Below are 18,411 nucleotides of genomic sequence, written 5' to 3' on the forward strand. Positions count from 1 at the left end.
ATTGATGTGCCATCCTGGATGAGCTGCACTACCTGAGCCACTTGTATGGGTTGTAGACTCCGTCTCATGCTACCATTAGAGTGAAAGCACCGCCAGCATTCAAAAGTAACCAAAACATGAGCCAGGAAGCATAGGAACTGAGAAGTGGTCTGTGGTCACCACCTGCAGAACCACTCCTTTATTGGGGGGTGTCTTGCTAATTGCCTATAATTTCCACCTGTTGTCTATTCCATTTGCACAACAGCATGTGAAATGTATTGTCAATCAGTGTTGCTTCCTAAGTGGACAGTTTGATTTCACAGAAGTGTGATTGACTTGGAGTTACATTGTGTTGTTTAAGTGTTCACTTTATTTTTTTGAGCAGTGTATTTACACTCAATGTGTCATCTTGATCGCTGGTGAAAAGTCTTTCTTTTGTAGAATCGTCAGTCTCTCTCCCCCTCTCTCTCTGTCTTGGTTAGAGGAGATAGTTCAAAGTGACATTCGTTATAGAATGGATGTTTTGGCGGTTGTCGTTCTTCGCGTTCAATGATACCGAATTCCTAGCCGCAGACTAGTAATCAATATCAAATACTTGTTCTTATTCTGTCGGTATCGATAGTCTAAGAGTTTAACCACATGGGATGGTTAAAAGATTCAGCAATGGTCTGCAACCTTTGTACTCCCCCGTGATTGAGAGCAACATGGTCTGGTGATCATTTCTCAAAGTTGGGTTTTATTCGGAATGGCAGAAAAGGCTGTCCCAGGATGTCTGACCCTAACTGACCCTCTGATTTAGTTAAAACCAAAAGGGAATTGTATTTTTCGTCATTAAACAGTTCACAACCATATTATACAAACAGTATCATAGTCACTCATCTTATACAACAATTAGGTGTAAACCTCATATCCGAGGCTATTATATAAACAGCGTTATGGTAATGTAGCCACACCATCTCTCGAGCTTCCCAAGTTGTGCCCAACGGACCAGTTCGTAGCTGGATTCTTCACTGATATTTTACACTTTCTCTGGAACATGAAATTTGTACCTCAAGTTCTGTGAGGTGGAAGGATTTCCTTTGTCTTCCTGAAAAACTACTCTATAACTGTGTCCATGAGGTCTTCTCAGGAACTTACGACCTCTGACCACAGCAATCTGGTTGTAGAAGCAGAGAGCGGGGGATGGTGCTCGCTGTACTCAGAGGGCAACGTCATGACAGCCCTGACCTCAAGCCTATAGAAAATGTGGGCAGAACTGAAAAAGTGTGTGCGAGCAAGGAGGCCTACAAACCTGAAATCAGTTACACCAGCTCTGTCAGGAGGAATGGGCCAAAATTCACACAACTTATAGTGGGAAGCTTGTGGAAGGCTACCGGAAACATTTGACCCAAGTTAAACAATTTAAAGGCAATGCTACCAAACACTAATTGAGTGCATGTAAACTTATAACCCACTGGGAATGTGATGAAATAAATAAAAGCTGAAATAATTATACTATTATTCTGACATTTCACATTCTTAAAATAAAAGTTGTGATCCTAACTGACCTAAGACAGGGAATTTTTACTAGGATTAAATGGAATTGTGAAAAACTGAGTTTAAGGTCTTTGGCTAAGGTGCATGTAAACTTCCGACTTCAACTGTAGTTAATCTATTGAACGCAGGAAAGTGGTTTCAATTAATGTCACAGTTTCTCGGTGTATCATAGGCCTACAGCTAGTATTAAGTCTTCAAGCTGTCTCTAATAGCATACAGAAAACATTTCATGATTTACTATACTTTATTTCAATTGAAAATATCACATACACCTTTTTTGTTTAAATTCAGTGTAACTATTAAGGAATCCAGATTTTACAGTAATCAAAGTCTTATGATTAAAATCCCTGAAGGCACAATCAGAAATGTTTATAATTTACATTGTTTCTTATTGCTATGACATTTCACAAAGGCATAGTCACCGAAGAAACATTGAGTAGATTACATTCAGAGATTTACACAAGTTGTAAGCCTACTGCTTAATAAAAAGGCATTAAATCTAACAAGGACAAGGTTAATTTTGAAACTACATTCATAATGCCTAAATATATTGGAAGATCTTTCTCAAAGTGTAACGATTTGAACTTAGTCATTACTCTTGCATAAAATATTTGACATGTTGTGCACTTACATTATTTTGCATAAATAGAAAAGATTGTGCTCTGCACAGTCAAGTGAGTAGATACTACAGACATAAAAGAAAGAAAACAGTGAACAGCAGGTCTCTCTCCATCTATAGTTAGCGTGACCAAATCCACACTACTGCCTCAAACATGGAATAAATTGCTGGTTCTCTATCCATCGCTGGTTTTGTTAATAATGTTTTCCTCCTTTAGACACATTAAAAAGATGACAGTATAAACAACTAAAATAAGGAAAAAGGCAACTAAAAAAACTAAAATAGGCAATGTTGACAGATATGCATTTCCAATCAAACCCTGTGTGAACTAGCCTAAATCACAGGTCCAATAATGCTTCAACAAACTAGGCTAATAAGGTAAGACCACTGTGTATCTGAAATGTCACTATGAGGCTACATTTACTTTGAGAGGGTTAACGTACTTGTACCATACCCCGCAATAATGCGATTTGGTATTAGATTAACACTTGTGTTTGATTGAATACACCAAGAAGGGGTAGCGCCAAGGCACGTCATGATCATTTAAAGAAAAGGATCAAACATAACCCTAGAAAAACAAGGAAAGTTCAAGGTTTAAGAATGCAACAAAACAAACACTAACCAGCATATTATTATATGTGTTAAGGCTTTGGGATGAGCAGACACCAAAGTAGCTAGATGGTCTAATTAAAATCTACTAAATTGTAGGCAACATGGAACCACTGTGCAAAGGCCTGGCCAGAGATATTTCATCAGTGACATGGACATCAACATACCTAGAGCTTCCAGTTCCATTTTGCCTAATGAGGGCCAATTATGGTTTATACAGCATATAAAGTACCAACGCAATGACAAGAGATGTTTGCATATGGTAAATGAGTATAAAAAAGAAATTCCAGTACCATAGTGTAACAACAAGCCATTCATTTTCAAAACCTTGTAAAATAATTTGATGCGATGTAGCATCGAGTGATCGTTCTAGAATTTTTTAAAAAAAACTATTCAGCATACATTCCAGCATTCTGAAAAGAAACCTCGAGATTGTTCTAGTCCAACTCCTCATGGAGACAAAATAAAAAGTGCATATGCTCAAAGGAAATAAGAGATTGCTCGATCCAATACACAGTGACAGCAATAAAATAAAACACACGCACACAAACTACAGGGGATGTTGGAGTGGAAGCCTAAATATCTCCCTCGATCTTGCAGTTCCCTGGTCCACTCCTCATACCTTACAGGGCCTGCTTGACAGAGTTGATGCCCAACAGGATGCTGGGCTTCTCCTCGATTACACGCACTAGCAGGTTGTCTATGTACTCTTCCAGCTCAACGATCTTTGAGTCTTTCTTGGAGAGCTCCGTCTGCTGCTTCACCACTAGGGTAATCAGCTCCTCCTGGGTCAGCTGGGTGTAGGGCCCACTCTCCACCATGCCTGGCGCCTGAGGATGGTACAAAACAGTGTCACAGCAGACATCAGCAGTCATCACTTTTTGGTTTTAATAGCTAAATAAAAAGGTATTGGTTTTATTAGTATTAAACATATCAACATGCAGTACCTTCATCTTCCCCAGGGTGCGGTCATAAGTCAACATCTCTCCAACTACCAGGGTGCTAATGGGAGCTTGGCTCTCTATGGAGCTCATGGGCTTCACTGGGTGAGGCCTGGAAAGAGAAGATTACTACAACAAAAAACACTAAAACGGAGGAGCATAACAATGTCACAGAAGTCAAACGATTAATTGAATTAACAGAGGTCCATTTCAGTTAGGCTGCAGGTATAGAAAACAACCACAAAACCTCCCCCTGTGAGATAAGCACAGCAATTATGAAATAAGGCTACACAGAGAGAACAATACTTTTCCCAAGTTGAACAAAACAGAAACGCCGCAGCATATCCCCGTTTCATACCAAAACCACTAACAAACAACCCCTTTGATCAGAGTTACCCAGCCATTTCAAAATATTCCTTGAGGAATTTGATTAAGACTGAAACGCCAATTACCAAAAAGAAGTGAGACTAAGCATAAAGCTAGAGTTCGTCATTTAAAACAAAAGCTGAGGGATGAGCCTGGAGAAATGGAACGACTCAAATTCATAGAGATAGCAATGGATGCAAGGACTGACCATCCATATAATTGAAATTATAGTTGAGGCCATAGTGTTTGTTTGCCTGTTAGACTTGGGCCAATTGACACGTGAAAAAAAAAAAACATGCAATTATTGAAGGCTGGTTATATCTAGAGGGGTTTAGGCTCACCTGCGTGGAGTTGAGGCTGGACCACCACCATTGCTACTCAGCACAGTGAGTGGCTGCACCTCAGAGGGTGCGACACAGGCCCGTAGCAGGGTCTTTTCCCCGGTCTGTGAGGTAAGCTCTCGCACTACGGACTGGGGGGGCTCAGGAGAAGCCAGGACAGAAGGTACATGGGAGGAGGAAGTAAAAGGGTCTGCTGCCCACTTGTCTTGAGATTCCACCCCATCTCTGCCATAGAGTTTACTTTGTCTAGTATTTTGAGGCGCCAGTTTTACACATCCTGTTGTAGCAGCTGAGATGATCAGCTGGTCTTCTCTGGGTGAAGGGTTTTGTTTAATTAGCTCATTTTTTCCAATCACTGCTTTATTACTTGAATTAGCTGAAGGCTGGGGTGCTCCTTGTTTCTTTTTAATTTGGGAAAATCCCCTTTGAAAAGCAGGACTGTGTTCTTCCGTTTTTTCCTGCTCTTGAGGTTCATCCGAGTCACCATCATTAAAACTGGCAAAGGGATCCGTTGGATTGTTTGGCGTGAAAAGTTTATCCAAGTCATCAGTTGTCATTGCCTGTTCTTTAAGCTTGCGGTTTCTCTGTGGTTCTCCAGTGAACAAGTCATCTCCACTGTGGCTTGGCTCTGTTTGGGCCCATGGGTCTTTAGGCAGGATATCGGCAATGGGGAAGGGGTCAAGTTCAGCAAACTTCGCTTTCATAATGTGTTCCAACTGTGTTTTTTTATCAATGTCGCTTTCTGCAGAGTCAAACAAGAGTTGCTTTTCATTGTAAGCAGTCACCTCAGTGTTCTTTGCAGTCACTGGACTACTCCTTCTCATGATATCGAGGGTTGAGGCTCTCCTCTCCAATCTGTTCTCCTGCTCTACAGTGGTAGACCCTGCTAATGTCTGCTCATGATCTGCAGGTCTCAATGGCTCTTTGCGGACTAACCTTTGTCTGGGTTTGGCTGCGGGGATCTCTTTGGGAGTGTTTGGCAGTCCTTTAGGTTCATCTGTAGAACTTGACACCAAAACCACTCGTGATGTAGGTCTATGTTTTTCTGTTGAGAAAACAGGTTTGCCATCACTGGCTGTAGCAAAAGATGTGTTTATCACCTTCTTTGCATCCTGAGGTGTCACGGAGGGTAAGCCTCTTTTCTGAACCATGGGTTTTGTAGAGACCAAGACTTTGGAGACAAAGGCATTGGGCGCCTCAGGTGGATTAGCCTGTATAGTGCTCTGGTCTTGGTTTGTGTTAGAGTCGACCACTAGTCTAAGGGGGACTGCAGCTACTGGTTTGGAAGGGGGAGTGAGTGCTGGCAAACTGCTGGGCCCTATGCCCCTCAAAGAGGTAGATTGAACTTTCTGAACTTGTGTCTGTTGCTGGTGTAAGTGCTCTGCTGCCCGCTCCTGCAAGTAGGAATATTTATCATTGCGTGGAGGTCCTGGTGAGTCGAGGTCTGGGCCATCCACACTCATCTCTTTACCAATGAGCTGAGGCACATATTCTTGCTGTCTCTGATTCACCTCTGCAATTATATGGTCCCATCGAGTCTGCCCTTGTACTCCATGTCTCTTCTGTGGGAACAGGCTATTGTAGTCAGGAAGAGGTAGAGGAGGTATTTTGCCCTCAACCGCCTTAATTGGCACAGGATCGCCACTTGCAACAGCAGATTTGGCAGAGACAATTCTGAAGCCTGCATAGGATTTTCCATGGCTTTGCGGTTCCATTGGGCTGGGGGACAGAGGATCTCGCCGCTTTTTGTCAGATCCATTGGGGGAAGATCCTATGGCAGCCAGGTTCTCAGTGCTGCTGTAGGGATACTTGGAGGGGCTCCTCCGCACCTTAGCGGGAGCAAGGGAGGAGTGGAGGTTGGAGAACATATCAGGAGACTCAGAGGGGACGCTAGAGAGAAAGGATTCAGCGCAGGGAGGGAGTTTGCTGCCTATGGGAGTCTGTCGGGGGTTTCAGGCTGCTTCAGGGACTCCACTAATCTGCCTAGGAGTGAAAACCTGGAGGTCAGTGGTGGACAGTCAAACCAGAGCTGAGCTTGCCCATGACAGCTGAAATAACCAACAACTCAGGAGATTGCCTCATCTTACAGTGGTGCTTCATTCCATCAAGATCTTATATTCACATGTGATGATGCACCCTGAATGCATACAAGAAAATTTCAGAAACTAGTTTTCTTTAAAGTCTGCTCAAAAAAATAAAAATCAGTCTCTGCTCTTTTCATATGGACCCCTAATGATGATAAATCTTGTGAACCCAGAGCATTTTCTGTATGATATTTAAAATGTTTGTTTAAAAATTATTTTCCAGTTGCAGTAAATATAAACTACCGGTCAAAAGTTTTAGAACACCTACTCATTCGAGATTATATTTTTACAAATTTCTACATTGTAGAATAATAGTGAAGACATCAAAACTAGGAAATAACACATATGGAATCATGTAGTAAAGAATTTTTAAAAAAAGTGTTAAACCAAAATATATTTCATATTTGAGATTCTTCAAAGAAGCCACCCTGCTTTGATGACAGCTTTGCACAGTCTTGCCATTCTCTCAACCAAGCTTCATGAGGAATGCTTTTCATCATCACTCTGCTTCTTGGTAAAATAGCCCTTACAGCCTGGAGGTGTGTTGAGTTATTGTCCTATTGAAAAACAAGCGCAAAACAGATGTGATGGCATATCGCTGCAGAATGCTGTGGTAGCCATGTTGGTTAAGTGTGCCTTGAATTCTAAATAAAAACACTGACAGTGTCACCTGCAAAGTACCCCCACAGCTCATCCTCCATGCTTGGAAATACACATGCAGAGATATGTTCACCCACACAGTCTCTCACAAAGACACGGCGGTTGGAAACAAATCTTCAATTTGGACTCCAGACCAACGGACAAATTTACACCAGTCTAACGTCCATTGCTTATGTTTCTTGGCCCAAGCAAGTCCCTTCTCAAACGGATTAAGCAGGAAAGAAATTCCACAAATGTACTTTGAACAAGGCACACCTGTTAATTGAATTGCATTCCTGGTGAAGCTGGTTGAGAGAATGCCAAGTGTGCAAAGCTGTCATCAAGGCAAAGGGAGGGTACTTGAATAATCTAAAATATTTGTTTAACACTTTTTTGGCTACATGTTTCCATGTGTTATTTCATAGTTTTAATGTCTTCACTACAATTCCAGTAAAAATAAAAAATAAATGCTTGAATGAGTAGGTGTTACAAAACTTTTGACCGGTAGTGTATATGCCATCTGGTTAGTGCTGGGTGGTATTCCGTATTTTACGATATGTGGTATTGATGCACCGACCGGTTTGGGTTTTTAACTTTACATTCTATAACATTTTTTGAATGTTTGGTTTGTTAAAATGTAACGTCCATTTTTATACTTTACTTCGCTACTTGAGTCGTCGCTGGGCTGCCGAGTGGCGTAGTGATCTAAGACACTGCATCTCCGTGCTTGAGGAGTCACTAGACACCCTGGTTTGAATCCAGGCTTTATCACAACCGGCTGTGATTGAGAGTCCCACAATCGGCCCAGCGTCGTCCGGGTGAAGGCAGTCATTGTAAATAAGAATATTCTTAACAGACTTGCATAGTTTAAAATATATATATATATAAATAAATAAATAAAGTTTGGGGTCAATTAGAAATGTCCTTGGTTTTAAATTACATGTACATTTTGTCCATTAAAATTACAAAATTGATCAGAAATACAGTGCAGACATTGCTAATGTTGTAAATGACTACTGTAGCTGGAAACAGCTGATTTTTTAATGGAATATCTACATAGGTGTACAGAGGCCCATTATCAGCAACCATCACTCCTGTGTTCCAAAGGCACATTGTATTAGCTAATCCAATTTTATAATTAAAAAAAGGCTAATTGATCATTCGAAAATCCTTTTGCAATCATGTTAGCACAGCTGAAAACTGTTGTTCTGATTAAAGAAAAAGGGAACTGGCCTTCTTTAGACTAGTTGAGTATCAGCCTTTGTGGGTTCGTTTACAGGCTCAAACTGGATATAAACAAATACATTTCTTCTGAAACTCGTCAGTCTATTCTTGTTCTGCGAAATGAAGGCTATTCCATGCGAGAAATTGCCAAGAAATTGCGCAAACTGGCTCTATACAGAATAGAAAGATTGGGAGACCCTGGTGCACAACTGAGCAAGAGAACAAGTACATTAGTGTCTAGTTTGAGAAACCGACACCTCTCAAGTCCCCAACTGGCAGCTTCATTAAATAGTACCCACAAAACACCAGCCTCAACATCAATAGTGAAGAGGCGACTCCAGGATGCTGGCCTTCTAGGCAGAGTTGCAAAGCAAACGGCATATCTCAGACTGGCCAATAAAAATAAAATATTAAGATGGTCAAAAGAACAGACACAGATGCACAATCGAGAGCATCCTGGCGGGCTGTATCACCGCCTGGTACGGCAACTGCTCCGCCCTCAACCGTAAGGCTCTCCAGAGGGTAGTGAGGTCTGCACAACGCATCACCGGGGGCAAACTACCTGCCCTCCAGGACACCTACACCACCCGATGTTACAGGGAGGCCATAAAGATCATCAAGGACATCAACCACCCGAACCACTGCCTGTTCACCCCGCTATCATCCAGAAGGCGAGGTCAGTACAGGTGCATCAAAGCTGGGACCGAGAGACTGAAAAACAGCTTCCATCTCAAGGCCATCAGACTGTTAAACAGCCACCACTAACATTGAGTGGCTGCTGCCAACACACTGTCATTGACACTGACCCAACTCCAGCCACTTTAATAATGGGAATTGATGGGAAATGTTGTAAATATATCACTAGCCACTTTAAACAATGCTACCTTATATAATGTTACTTACCCTACATTATTCATCTCATATGCATACGTATATACTGTACTCTACATCATCGACTGCATCCTTATGTAATACATGTATCACTAGCCACTTTAACTATGCCACTTTGTTTACATTCTCATCTCATATGTATATACTGTACTCGATACCATCTACTGTATGCTGCTCTGTACCATCACTCATTCGTATATCCTTATGTACATATTCTTTATCCCCTTACACTGTGTATAAGACAGTAGTTTTGGAATTGTTAGTTAGATTACTTGTTGGTTATCACTGCATTGTCGGAACTAGAAGCACAAGCATTTCGCTACACTCGCATTAACATCTGCCGTGTATGTGACAAATAAAATTTGAAACTGCCTAGAAGGCCAGCATCCCGGAGTACAGGTTCTCATCTAGTCTGAAGACTAGTTTTATTGCTTCTTTAATCAGAACAGTTTTCAGCTGTGCTAACGTAATCGCAAAAGGGTTTTCTAATGATGAATTAGCCTTTTCAAATGATAAACTTGGATTAGCTAACACAACGTGCTATTGGAACACAGGAGTGATGGTTGCTGAGAATGTGCCTCTAGATATTCCATAAAAAAATAAGCCGTTTCCAGCTCCAGTAGTCATTTACAACATTAACAATGTCTACACTGTATTTGTGATCAATTTGATGTTATCTTTCAAAGACAAGGACATTGCTAAGTGACCCCAATCTTTTGATCTGTAGTATATCTATTTCTCTCGGCTTTCCCCATGCAGCTTTCCACAGACCTACCCTGCCCCATCACTCAAGGAGAACATTTGTTGTTCCTCGAGCATGACACTTGCGTTCAGTCTCTGCATAGTAAACGCAGCACATGCAACAATGTTGATGACAATGCGGTTTTCATTTTGCTTCTTAATATTAAGTGTTCTGTAATTACACTTAGTTTGCTTCTTACATCTGCAAACAGCTAGTTTGTCTATTCTTAGTAAGTTGAGCCTAATTCTTGTTAGCCATTAATGCTCATTTTTAGCTAATAAATGTACTGAGCCAACAAACTTAACTAGCTATACAGACCTATATTGCATGTTTTTGTGCAACAGTTTCTTCAAAGAGGAATCCACAACACAAAAATGTTAGCTACATGAGGTAGCTAAGAGAAAACATTCAATGTAGCCAAAGATTAAAGGGTCCCCTAGGAAATACTTAAATTTGTCATCATGTAAAACACCATTTAAAGTTCCCACTATTATACTCAAACTATTTCCATGAGTCCAACAGTTCACCCAAGTGTTTTGCTCCAAAATCACAGTCAAATCGCAATTGCAACATATTGTTTAAAATATGGTCAAGATTGTTTGCACATTTCGTGCAACCCTACGTGTCAGAATGGAAATGATAAAATGTATTTTGATTAAAGTTGAATTAAACAGTATAAAACAATCACAATGGAGAAAGACCCATTGAAATCACTTTAGAGAGTGTATATGTTGCCACCCTAGGGTCACACACTACTCAAAACTAAATGTAGAACTTATTATTTAAAAACAAAATACCGGCATATAAAAATAATCCCGGGATATGATACTTGGGCCATACTGCCCAGCCCTATGTCCGGTCCCATCTGAAACATGCTCTACGCCAAACACGCAAAAACAGACAACATTATTATTTTGTAAGCAGATCACCACACCTGATAAAATGTCTTGATGGAATTAAACCATTTGGAAATAACCACAACTGCCTTGCTCTTAACACTTAAGGATTGTTATAAAAACATACCCAATTTACTTTAAGATGGGCTATCATTCTTGCAAAAAGCTAATAAACAAATCTAGATATAGAATGTCAGAAATTCAGTAGTAAAATAAGATCAGGCTATGGCAAAACTAAAAAAGTATGTCCTCCTTTAAAAGGACTCGGACTATATTGAGTGGACAACTCACCATTAGGAAATGGATTCAAATAAATCCAGAAGTAGATGAGGGAAAAAAACAGCCTTGTTTGCACCAGCAGATAGTCCCAATGTACTTAGTCACCCAGTGTTAGCTCACTTCAGCCCTCCCAACCTGTTCTGCACTATATCACCCAGTCTCAGACACACCTAGATTCCACACTGCAGACCAATCAGCACAGTGGACAAACAGGTCCATCACGCGCCAGATGGAATTCACAATGGTGATCCACACTCATGTTTGTCAACAAGAGCCTTAAAGCTGGAATTCTTAATGGTGAAACTGCAACGTCCATTTGCGATATTACAACAAATAAGTTACTGCAAACACAAGCCCCCCCCCCCCCCCTCCCCCAGACATCACTGCATGCACAATAGAACAGCAGAATATGTACAGTGTTTATAAAAGTTTTTTAAACTTATTTTTAACTATGCCTCACCTACGCTTCGTCAACAAAATAATAACTACGGCTGTGAAGTGGAGTGGCACCATTTCTCCTACTGCGGATTCCATCTTTAAAAAGACGATCAAGAGGAACGAAGATGAAACTCAGAATACTAGGCTAATTGCAGCCAGTGTAGATTGGAGACATGATCTGGTGTACAGATAATTCAACCTAAACCATACCACCATCTGATCACTAATCCCCAAACCACCATAAGCAACTGGGAATATTAAAACCACTTAAAAGTTCCGTTGGATAGCAAGCAAGGAAAACACTCATCACCACAGCTATTCAATCAGGACAACATACAGCAATTTGAGTGAAAATATGGATTTTAGGAGAGTTCTAAGAATGCAGTAAGAGAAAGTGGTTTATTTAAAATAATAATAATAGGAGAGCTACATATATGGTTAGATGAAAGGCTGTCAACGTGATGTGTTGCATATGCTATAAAACTAGTTAACTGGAAATAACATGAAAACCGTCTAGCACCCCATTAGCAAAATACTGAGACAGAAAATGTTTATTGGTTAGTGTTACCTGATCAGCAGTGAAGTACATTGTGTATATAGTAGCTCCACTTACCATTGTAGATGTAAGCTTTGTCAGCCTACTAATGTCATGTAGGCCTACCTGATGTTCTGACAAGAGTTACAGCAGAGAAAAGGACAAATCCTTACTGCACTATTAAAACCATGCATTGATGGGAGAGTCGCACAAAGTTTGGTCTTAGCTACGCAGATCTCAAGTTATAATAGAGCTGTAAGTGCATAAGATCAAGACTGACACCTACCTAGGCTTGACTGCAGACACCTTGGCAGTGCGGTTGGAGTTGAGGAAGACCGCAGCGCTCATGGTGTTGGGGCTGCAAACAGCCTTCTGGGAGTCCACCGGGCTCTCCTCAGACAGGTTTGGAGGGTCTGGACTGAGGGGGATCTCCTCAAATGGGTTGGCGGTGTGTGGAGGGCCCTCCAAATCTCTGGTGAAGCGTCTGGGAGCTGGGTTGGGCCTCTCCTCCTTGGTGCTAGTCTGCTGCTCTTCCTTTTTCTCCTCCTTCTTCCTGATCATACCAAACAGAGAGGACAGCCTCTCAGCCACAGAGGCCTCCTCCTGTTGTTTCTGCTCCTCTGCTTTATTGGCCTCCTCCTGCTGCCTCTGGTCCTCCCTCAGCCTCTGAAGCTCCTCAGCCTCCAGCCGTATCCTTTCTTCCGCTAGGCGCTTCAGCTCCTCTTCCCGCTGCTTATTCCTCCTCTCCTCATCCTCCTGGAACTTTCTCCTCCTCTCCTGCTCCTCCTGTTGCTTGCGTTCCTCCTCCTCCTGCAGTATCTTGAGCTGCGCTCTGTGTTTCTCCTCATTCAGTCTTTGCTCCTCGGCCGGTCTTTTTTTCTCCTCCTGAAGGCGCCGTTGCTCCACCAGAGCCCCATCGGCAGACTCCATTCTATAGTTGGGGACAGAGAGGCTCTTGAGGGACTCTAGCGAGACGTCAGATGGTTGCCTGCGGCTGCGTACATCCTCCACTGAGCCCTGACCAGAGCTGTTGAGGCTGAGGGTGGACCCAGACTTGGGCTCTACCTCCTCTGCATACACATGGTTGCCGTTGATGCACGTGCCATTTGGGTCATCCTTCTGCTTGGATCTGCCCAGAAGAGAAAAAGGTCCTGTAGATACCTTGCTGTCATTGCTGCCTGTCCGCTTGTGGCCCAGGAACATGAACTTCTTTTTAACTGTAGATAGAAAGCGACAGTCAAGGAGTTTATTGCGTATGACAATCATCATCATTACTCAAATATAAACTAGGTCTGCAGTCAGAAGTCAAAATGTTTAAGCTGAATGAAAAGAGCTCACCATCAGGAGAATCCACATTGAGTCCAGAAGAGCGACTGCCACTGAGGGATGCATTCTTCTCAGGAAGAGTACCCAGTGTGGACATGGACTGGGAGACGTTGCGCTGCAAGTTGGATTTAGGAGCAAAGAGGGACTTGAGCTTGGATTTCTTCTTGGCCTCAGGGAACTCTGAGTACACTGAGTGAGAGTCACCCTCTCCCTCGCTGTCAGTCAGTACCTGGCTGACAGAGGGAACTATTGCAGAGGCTGAGTCAGAGAAGCTGTCCTTTTTCTTCCCACGCACTATGTCCTTGAGCTTTCCGATGCGAGAGCGTGGTTTGTCTTGCATGGAAAGGTCAAACATGCTGGCTGTCAAGTTGTTTCTCATAAACTGAATGTCCAACATCACCTCCCCTTTGACTTTGTCCTCCTTCCCATTCTTATCCAGCAGTTTGTACCAACTGAAAATGAGTGGGAGAAAGATATTACACTCAACAAAAATAAAATGCAAAAATGTCAAAGATTTTACTGAGTTAGTTCATAAGGGAATCAGTCAATTGAAATGAACGCATTAGGACCTAATCTATGGATTTCATATGACTGGGAATATAGATATGCATCTGTTAGTCACAGATACATCAACATTTAAAAAATAAATCATTTAAAGGCGCGTGATCAGAAAACCAATTAGAATCTGACGCAGAACCAAAGTACTGTAGGTCAAATGTGACAAATGAGCTACGAAAACTTTTTCAACGTCATGATGCCAGGAAATGGGGTCAAACATGACTTGATAAAACTATTACTGAACTTTTGCACTAGTTTTGACCTAGAATAGATCCAGCTCCTCCAGTGCTGATGTAAATGGGCTGTAAACTCAATGCAGTTTAGACCCACTCTGCACAAAAGGAAAAGTAAGAGTTCTGGAGAGCCCTTTCCATAACAGCCTCTGTGATTGCAGAGACCTCGCACAATAAGAGCACTGCTAGATTTCGTCAATAAGCAGACCGGTAGGCTAATCCCAGTAATACAAAGTGCAGCTCAGACTGTCTCCCAGGTGAACTCTCACCTTCCCAAGACCAGAGCTACAACACATGCTGGAGCAGGTTAAGTGGAATCCCCTTGCAGTGTGCCGTTTTCATATTCAGTCACTCGCAGTAGGCCTAGGAGCTTAATATTTTTGCATCTTCACTTGAGTTATCATAATGGAAGCTTAAAAAAAAAAAACATTTAGACAGGCCTACAAAAGGAAAGCCAGTAGAGGGCAGAAATCCCTGGTTAAATTCAGTGTCTTCCCTGAACCTCCATGTTTCAGGGTCAGCTGGGACAAGGAAAGCATTCAGGGGGGTCAGAGTTCTGATCAATAAGCTGTGGCTCTACTGAGCACTACAAACATTCTTCCCGGAGGACATCATACTTCCATAGGCAGTAAAAGAAACTGGTCACTTTTTACTCATTGCCGATAGTTAGCCGATGGGTCTATATTTAGGATGCGTTCAGCTGAAATGCGCTGTACTCTGCTGGGCAGTGATCAGACATTCTATGTAGTTCATGTGAAGTTCAGTGCATCATTTCCCTGCCCTTACTGGTATAATAAAACAAATATCCAGACAGGAACCTGTGGGGAAACATGCATGGGAGTAAACCTAGTCTACATTCCATAAAGCCTAGCAGAACAGTAGGGAGTCTTCCTAGGAGGTGTAGGCTAATGAAATATGTGCTATGCCTTGTCCAAGCATTCCTAATTTCCTTCTCAAACTGGGCCATGCCAAGCAAAACAGCAACTACTACCAGAGCACTGTACAATGGGATACAATTGAGAACATAAGACAATATTTCAATGTATTTTCTGTAATACAGGTCAGACTCTGAACAATGGTTCAGTGAAGGGATTATATGAGTTAAAAGGAACTGTGTGTTGACATGGCACATGTGATAGTGTTTACAGATAAATAGAAAACCCTGGCCCTGATAGAGGAGTGGTGGTCTGCTGTTGGACGAGTTCTCTGAGAGAAAGTAGTAGAGGCCCCGATTTCCCTCTGAAGCATAATGATTAACATGTCACATCCAGCTAATGCCTAACATGACAGACTAAACAGTATGAATTTGTTTGATAGAAGAACCATGAAGAGGAAACGGGTCTATAGCCAAGTCCATTTTAATGTGGAAACAGGAATACCAAAAGAGCACACTTAACATAGGCCTATATTGTTATCAGTAGTGCCTTAATTTTTCAATATCCAAGTTGTGCAACTTAGGCCTATTAGGTGAAAGGGTAAGTGTGAACTGTGGAATATGGTCAGTAACATGGTGCGTTATTTGGCATCATATCCCTTTGTTTCATGCTGAGAACATATTCTGCTACATTGGGAGAGGACAATGTCAAACCAACACATCAACTGATGTAGGACAGTAATCTAACACTATACGCTGCAAGAGGGAACAAAGAGCAACCTCCCAACACCCTTGTATGAGAGAGAAGGAGCAAGATGAGTCATAAAAAGCTGTACAAACCCAACTGAGTAAACACTAGATAAGGTTCCAGATATGAGTGTACAGTAAACAAGTGAATGAGCCTAATCACTGTACAAAGGCTGCCCTTGGGACAGCCTACACAGAGAGTATTCTACACAGGAGGATACAGCCATGACAGTCACTCACTGCCCTCAATTGCAACAAATAGCCTACAAGTCAAAGTTAGATAGTATGCAGTCTTCAATATTGAAACGTCCTTCAGTCTTCTGTCCATGTTTAAGTCAGCGAACAGTCTTAAAAACACTATTACATAAAGATGTGGGTGTGTACATTTTGCCTCAAATCATGGAAAGGCAGCAAGCCTATTGTTTTGTTTTAATGCTTGCTACACCCATGACAGAGCCTATCCCACCATTGTTGTGAATGACATCATTGCCCCAACCCATGTCATTTCACATGTCAGTATGATGGTTTGACTAGCCCTCAGTTAAATAACCTTGAAGAAACATGGGGAAATGGCAGGAACGTATTCATGGGACAACATTCCTCACAATGAGATATAACATGGCATGCAGCACGACCCCATCCAGCTGTGAAGGCCAGAGATGGGCTCAAACTAAATGAGCTGGAATTCTCCAACTACTGTTCAGATGGAACATTTCAAACAACTAAAAAGGGGAGACATGGTTAGGGTATCAGCTCAAGTATTCACAGCCTAAAGCTACAGTTTGACAAGAAGGCAGAGGAATAGTGACCTCACCCAACATAATCAGATCGTTTTCCCAACCAGCTCCATGGTTTCGGTTCTCCCACTTAACTACTGATAAGGGATCTGGAATGGCCTTCTCTGGCTGTGTTTTAGGTGTGTAAACATGACTGTTCAAATGTGCAGAAGTCGATGGATGTAGAGTATAATATATATTTATCAGCCTCCTGATAAACGTAATGGAATTTCAGCTCTGCTATGTCAGTGAAATTCATCAAGTCAATGGTGACACGTAACAGAGCAGACATTCCTATCACTAATACCATTCAGGCTACACAAATAACCCCCCCTCTCAGTGGAGAATTAGTTTTAAATATATATAAATAAAATAATAATATCCACACAGATCCTTTATCTTTATTCAACATGAGCTACTTACTCAGTCTTTTTCCGGGCACTGTTATCGTGTAGATCCAGTAGGTTGATCACAGCTTTTCCCAGGAGCTTGTCCAGTCCCACCAGAGCTCTGTGCATTACAATGATATACAGTGTGCAGCGTTCAGCATTTCCATGGTGGAACAATGGCAGGTCAAACGTTGCCTCTTCCTTCCATACTGGTGCGACACATTTTTCGGCAACCGAGGTAGAAAACTTGTCTTTGGCCACCTGCATGATGGCATAGGCATCGTTGGTTCCATTCTTGCCTTTGATCCTCAAATTCCTGGCTTGGAACACCGTTACCTGTACGCTTGTGGGATACCACTGATGGCTTTGCCTTTGGTCAGCCAAAGCCATTTCAAAGCTTTAGCTAGCTAGCTAAGCTTGCAAAAAAAAATACTTTGGCAGGTTTTAGGATATCCTAACTACTTTGTCTTCACTTCCAGAGACTGACAGACCAAACGTTACTACCGATAGGTCGTTGTCCTCGGTAATGTATAATGACGATTGTCGACTCTCGGCCGGGTATCTGATGATGATGATGATGATGATGATGATGATGATGTCGACACACTTGACACTCCCACTTCACTCTAAAATTCTACGGACGCAGTGGCTATGACAAGTGGAGTCGGAGTAATGTAACTAACCTATATATCAGTCTCAATTAGCTAATGCAACCCAGGTGTTGGTCCTTACTACTAGCTAACTTAATGGCGAAGTAAAGATGAAATATCAAGAACTCGCTAACGTTAGCTGCAGTAGCTACCTTACTAGCTACTTTAACTTGCCCAAATTCAGACGTTCGACAAGGACCATCGTATAACATTTTCTTCTATAAGCAAATTGTACTCTGCGTTGTTATACAAAGAGGTCAAACACTAACACAACGACTGTCTGTAATAAATACTTTTCATTGCCTCTCTTGACTTTTTTCTTTGTTGGACGATAAACTTCCTCATAAACCATTATTCCTTCCCATACTCTCCTACATTCCTATCTGATTGGTTAACATTTGCGTCAATAAGTTGACGACCTACGGTGATTGGACAGTGGCACTGGTCTAGGATCAGGTTTGTACATTTGTAACCCCTGATCTTATTTTATTTATTTGAGGTACTTTAACTTTTGAAACTCAATTAAAGTGTAGTGGTTTTATTATTTTACTTTAATGTTTTTTTATTGTATTGTAATTTGAAATGTAATTTAACAAAAAAGGTCTACACAAATATAACTAATTGTCATAAAACGGTTTAGTGACAAAGGTTTCAGCTTTGTTTAATAGAGAGCAAGATTTCACAAATTAGACCACAACATCAAGAAAGGCTAATATGAACAGAGGCTTCAGGAGCAGCT

General features: G+C 41.7%; 1 protein-coding gene across 2 annotated transcripts; it reads right to left on the bottom strand.

The window, feature by feature from the left end:
- Positions 1-1,740: 1,740 nt before the first annotated feature.
- LOC115140037 (rab11 family-interacting protein 2-like) lies at positions 1,741-17,982 on the bottom strand. 2 transcript variants are annotated; one of them, XM_029678057.2, is made up of 5 exons: positions 17,057-17,982; positions 13,458-13,897; positions 12,406-13,336; positions 3,691-3,796; positions 1,741-3,573 (listed from the first exon to the last, which is right to left on the bottom strand). In XM_029678057.2, the coding sequence occupies exons 1-5, from the start codon at positions 17,410-17,412 to the stop codon at positions 3,367-3,369; spliced, it is 2,040 nt and encodes a 679-aa protein (XP_029533917.2). In that variant the 5' UTR covers positions 17,413-17,982; the 3' UTR covers positions 1,741-3,366. The 2 variants fall into 2 exon arrangements, with proteins under 2 accessions (XP_029533917.2, XP_064882706.1); XM_065026634.1 differs by lacking the exons at positions 12,406-13,336; positions 13,458-13,897; positions 17,057-17,982 and adding an exon at positions 4,392-12,393.
- Positions 17,983-18,411: the final 429 nt, after the last annotated feature.

Source organism: Oncorhynchus nerka, linkage group LG13 (assembly GCF_034236695.1).
Source record: "Oncorhynchus nerka isolate Pitt River linkage group LG13, Oner_Uvic_2.0, whole genome shotgun sequence".
Taxonomy (NCBI): Eukaryota; Metazoa; Chordata; class Actinopteri; order Salmoniformes; family Salmonidae; genus Oncorhynchus; species Oncorhynchus nerka.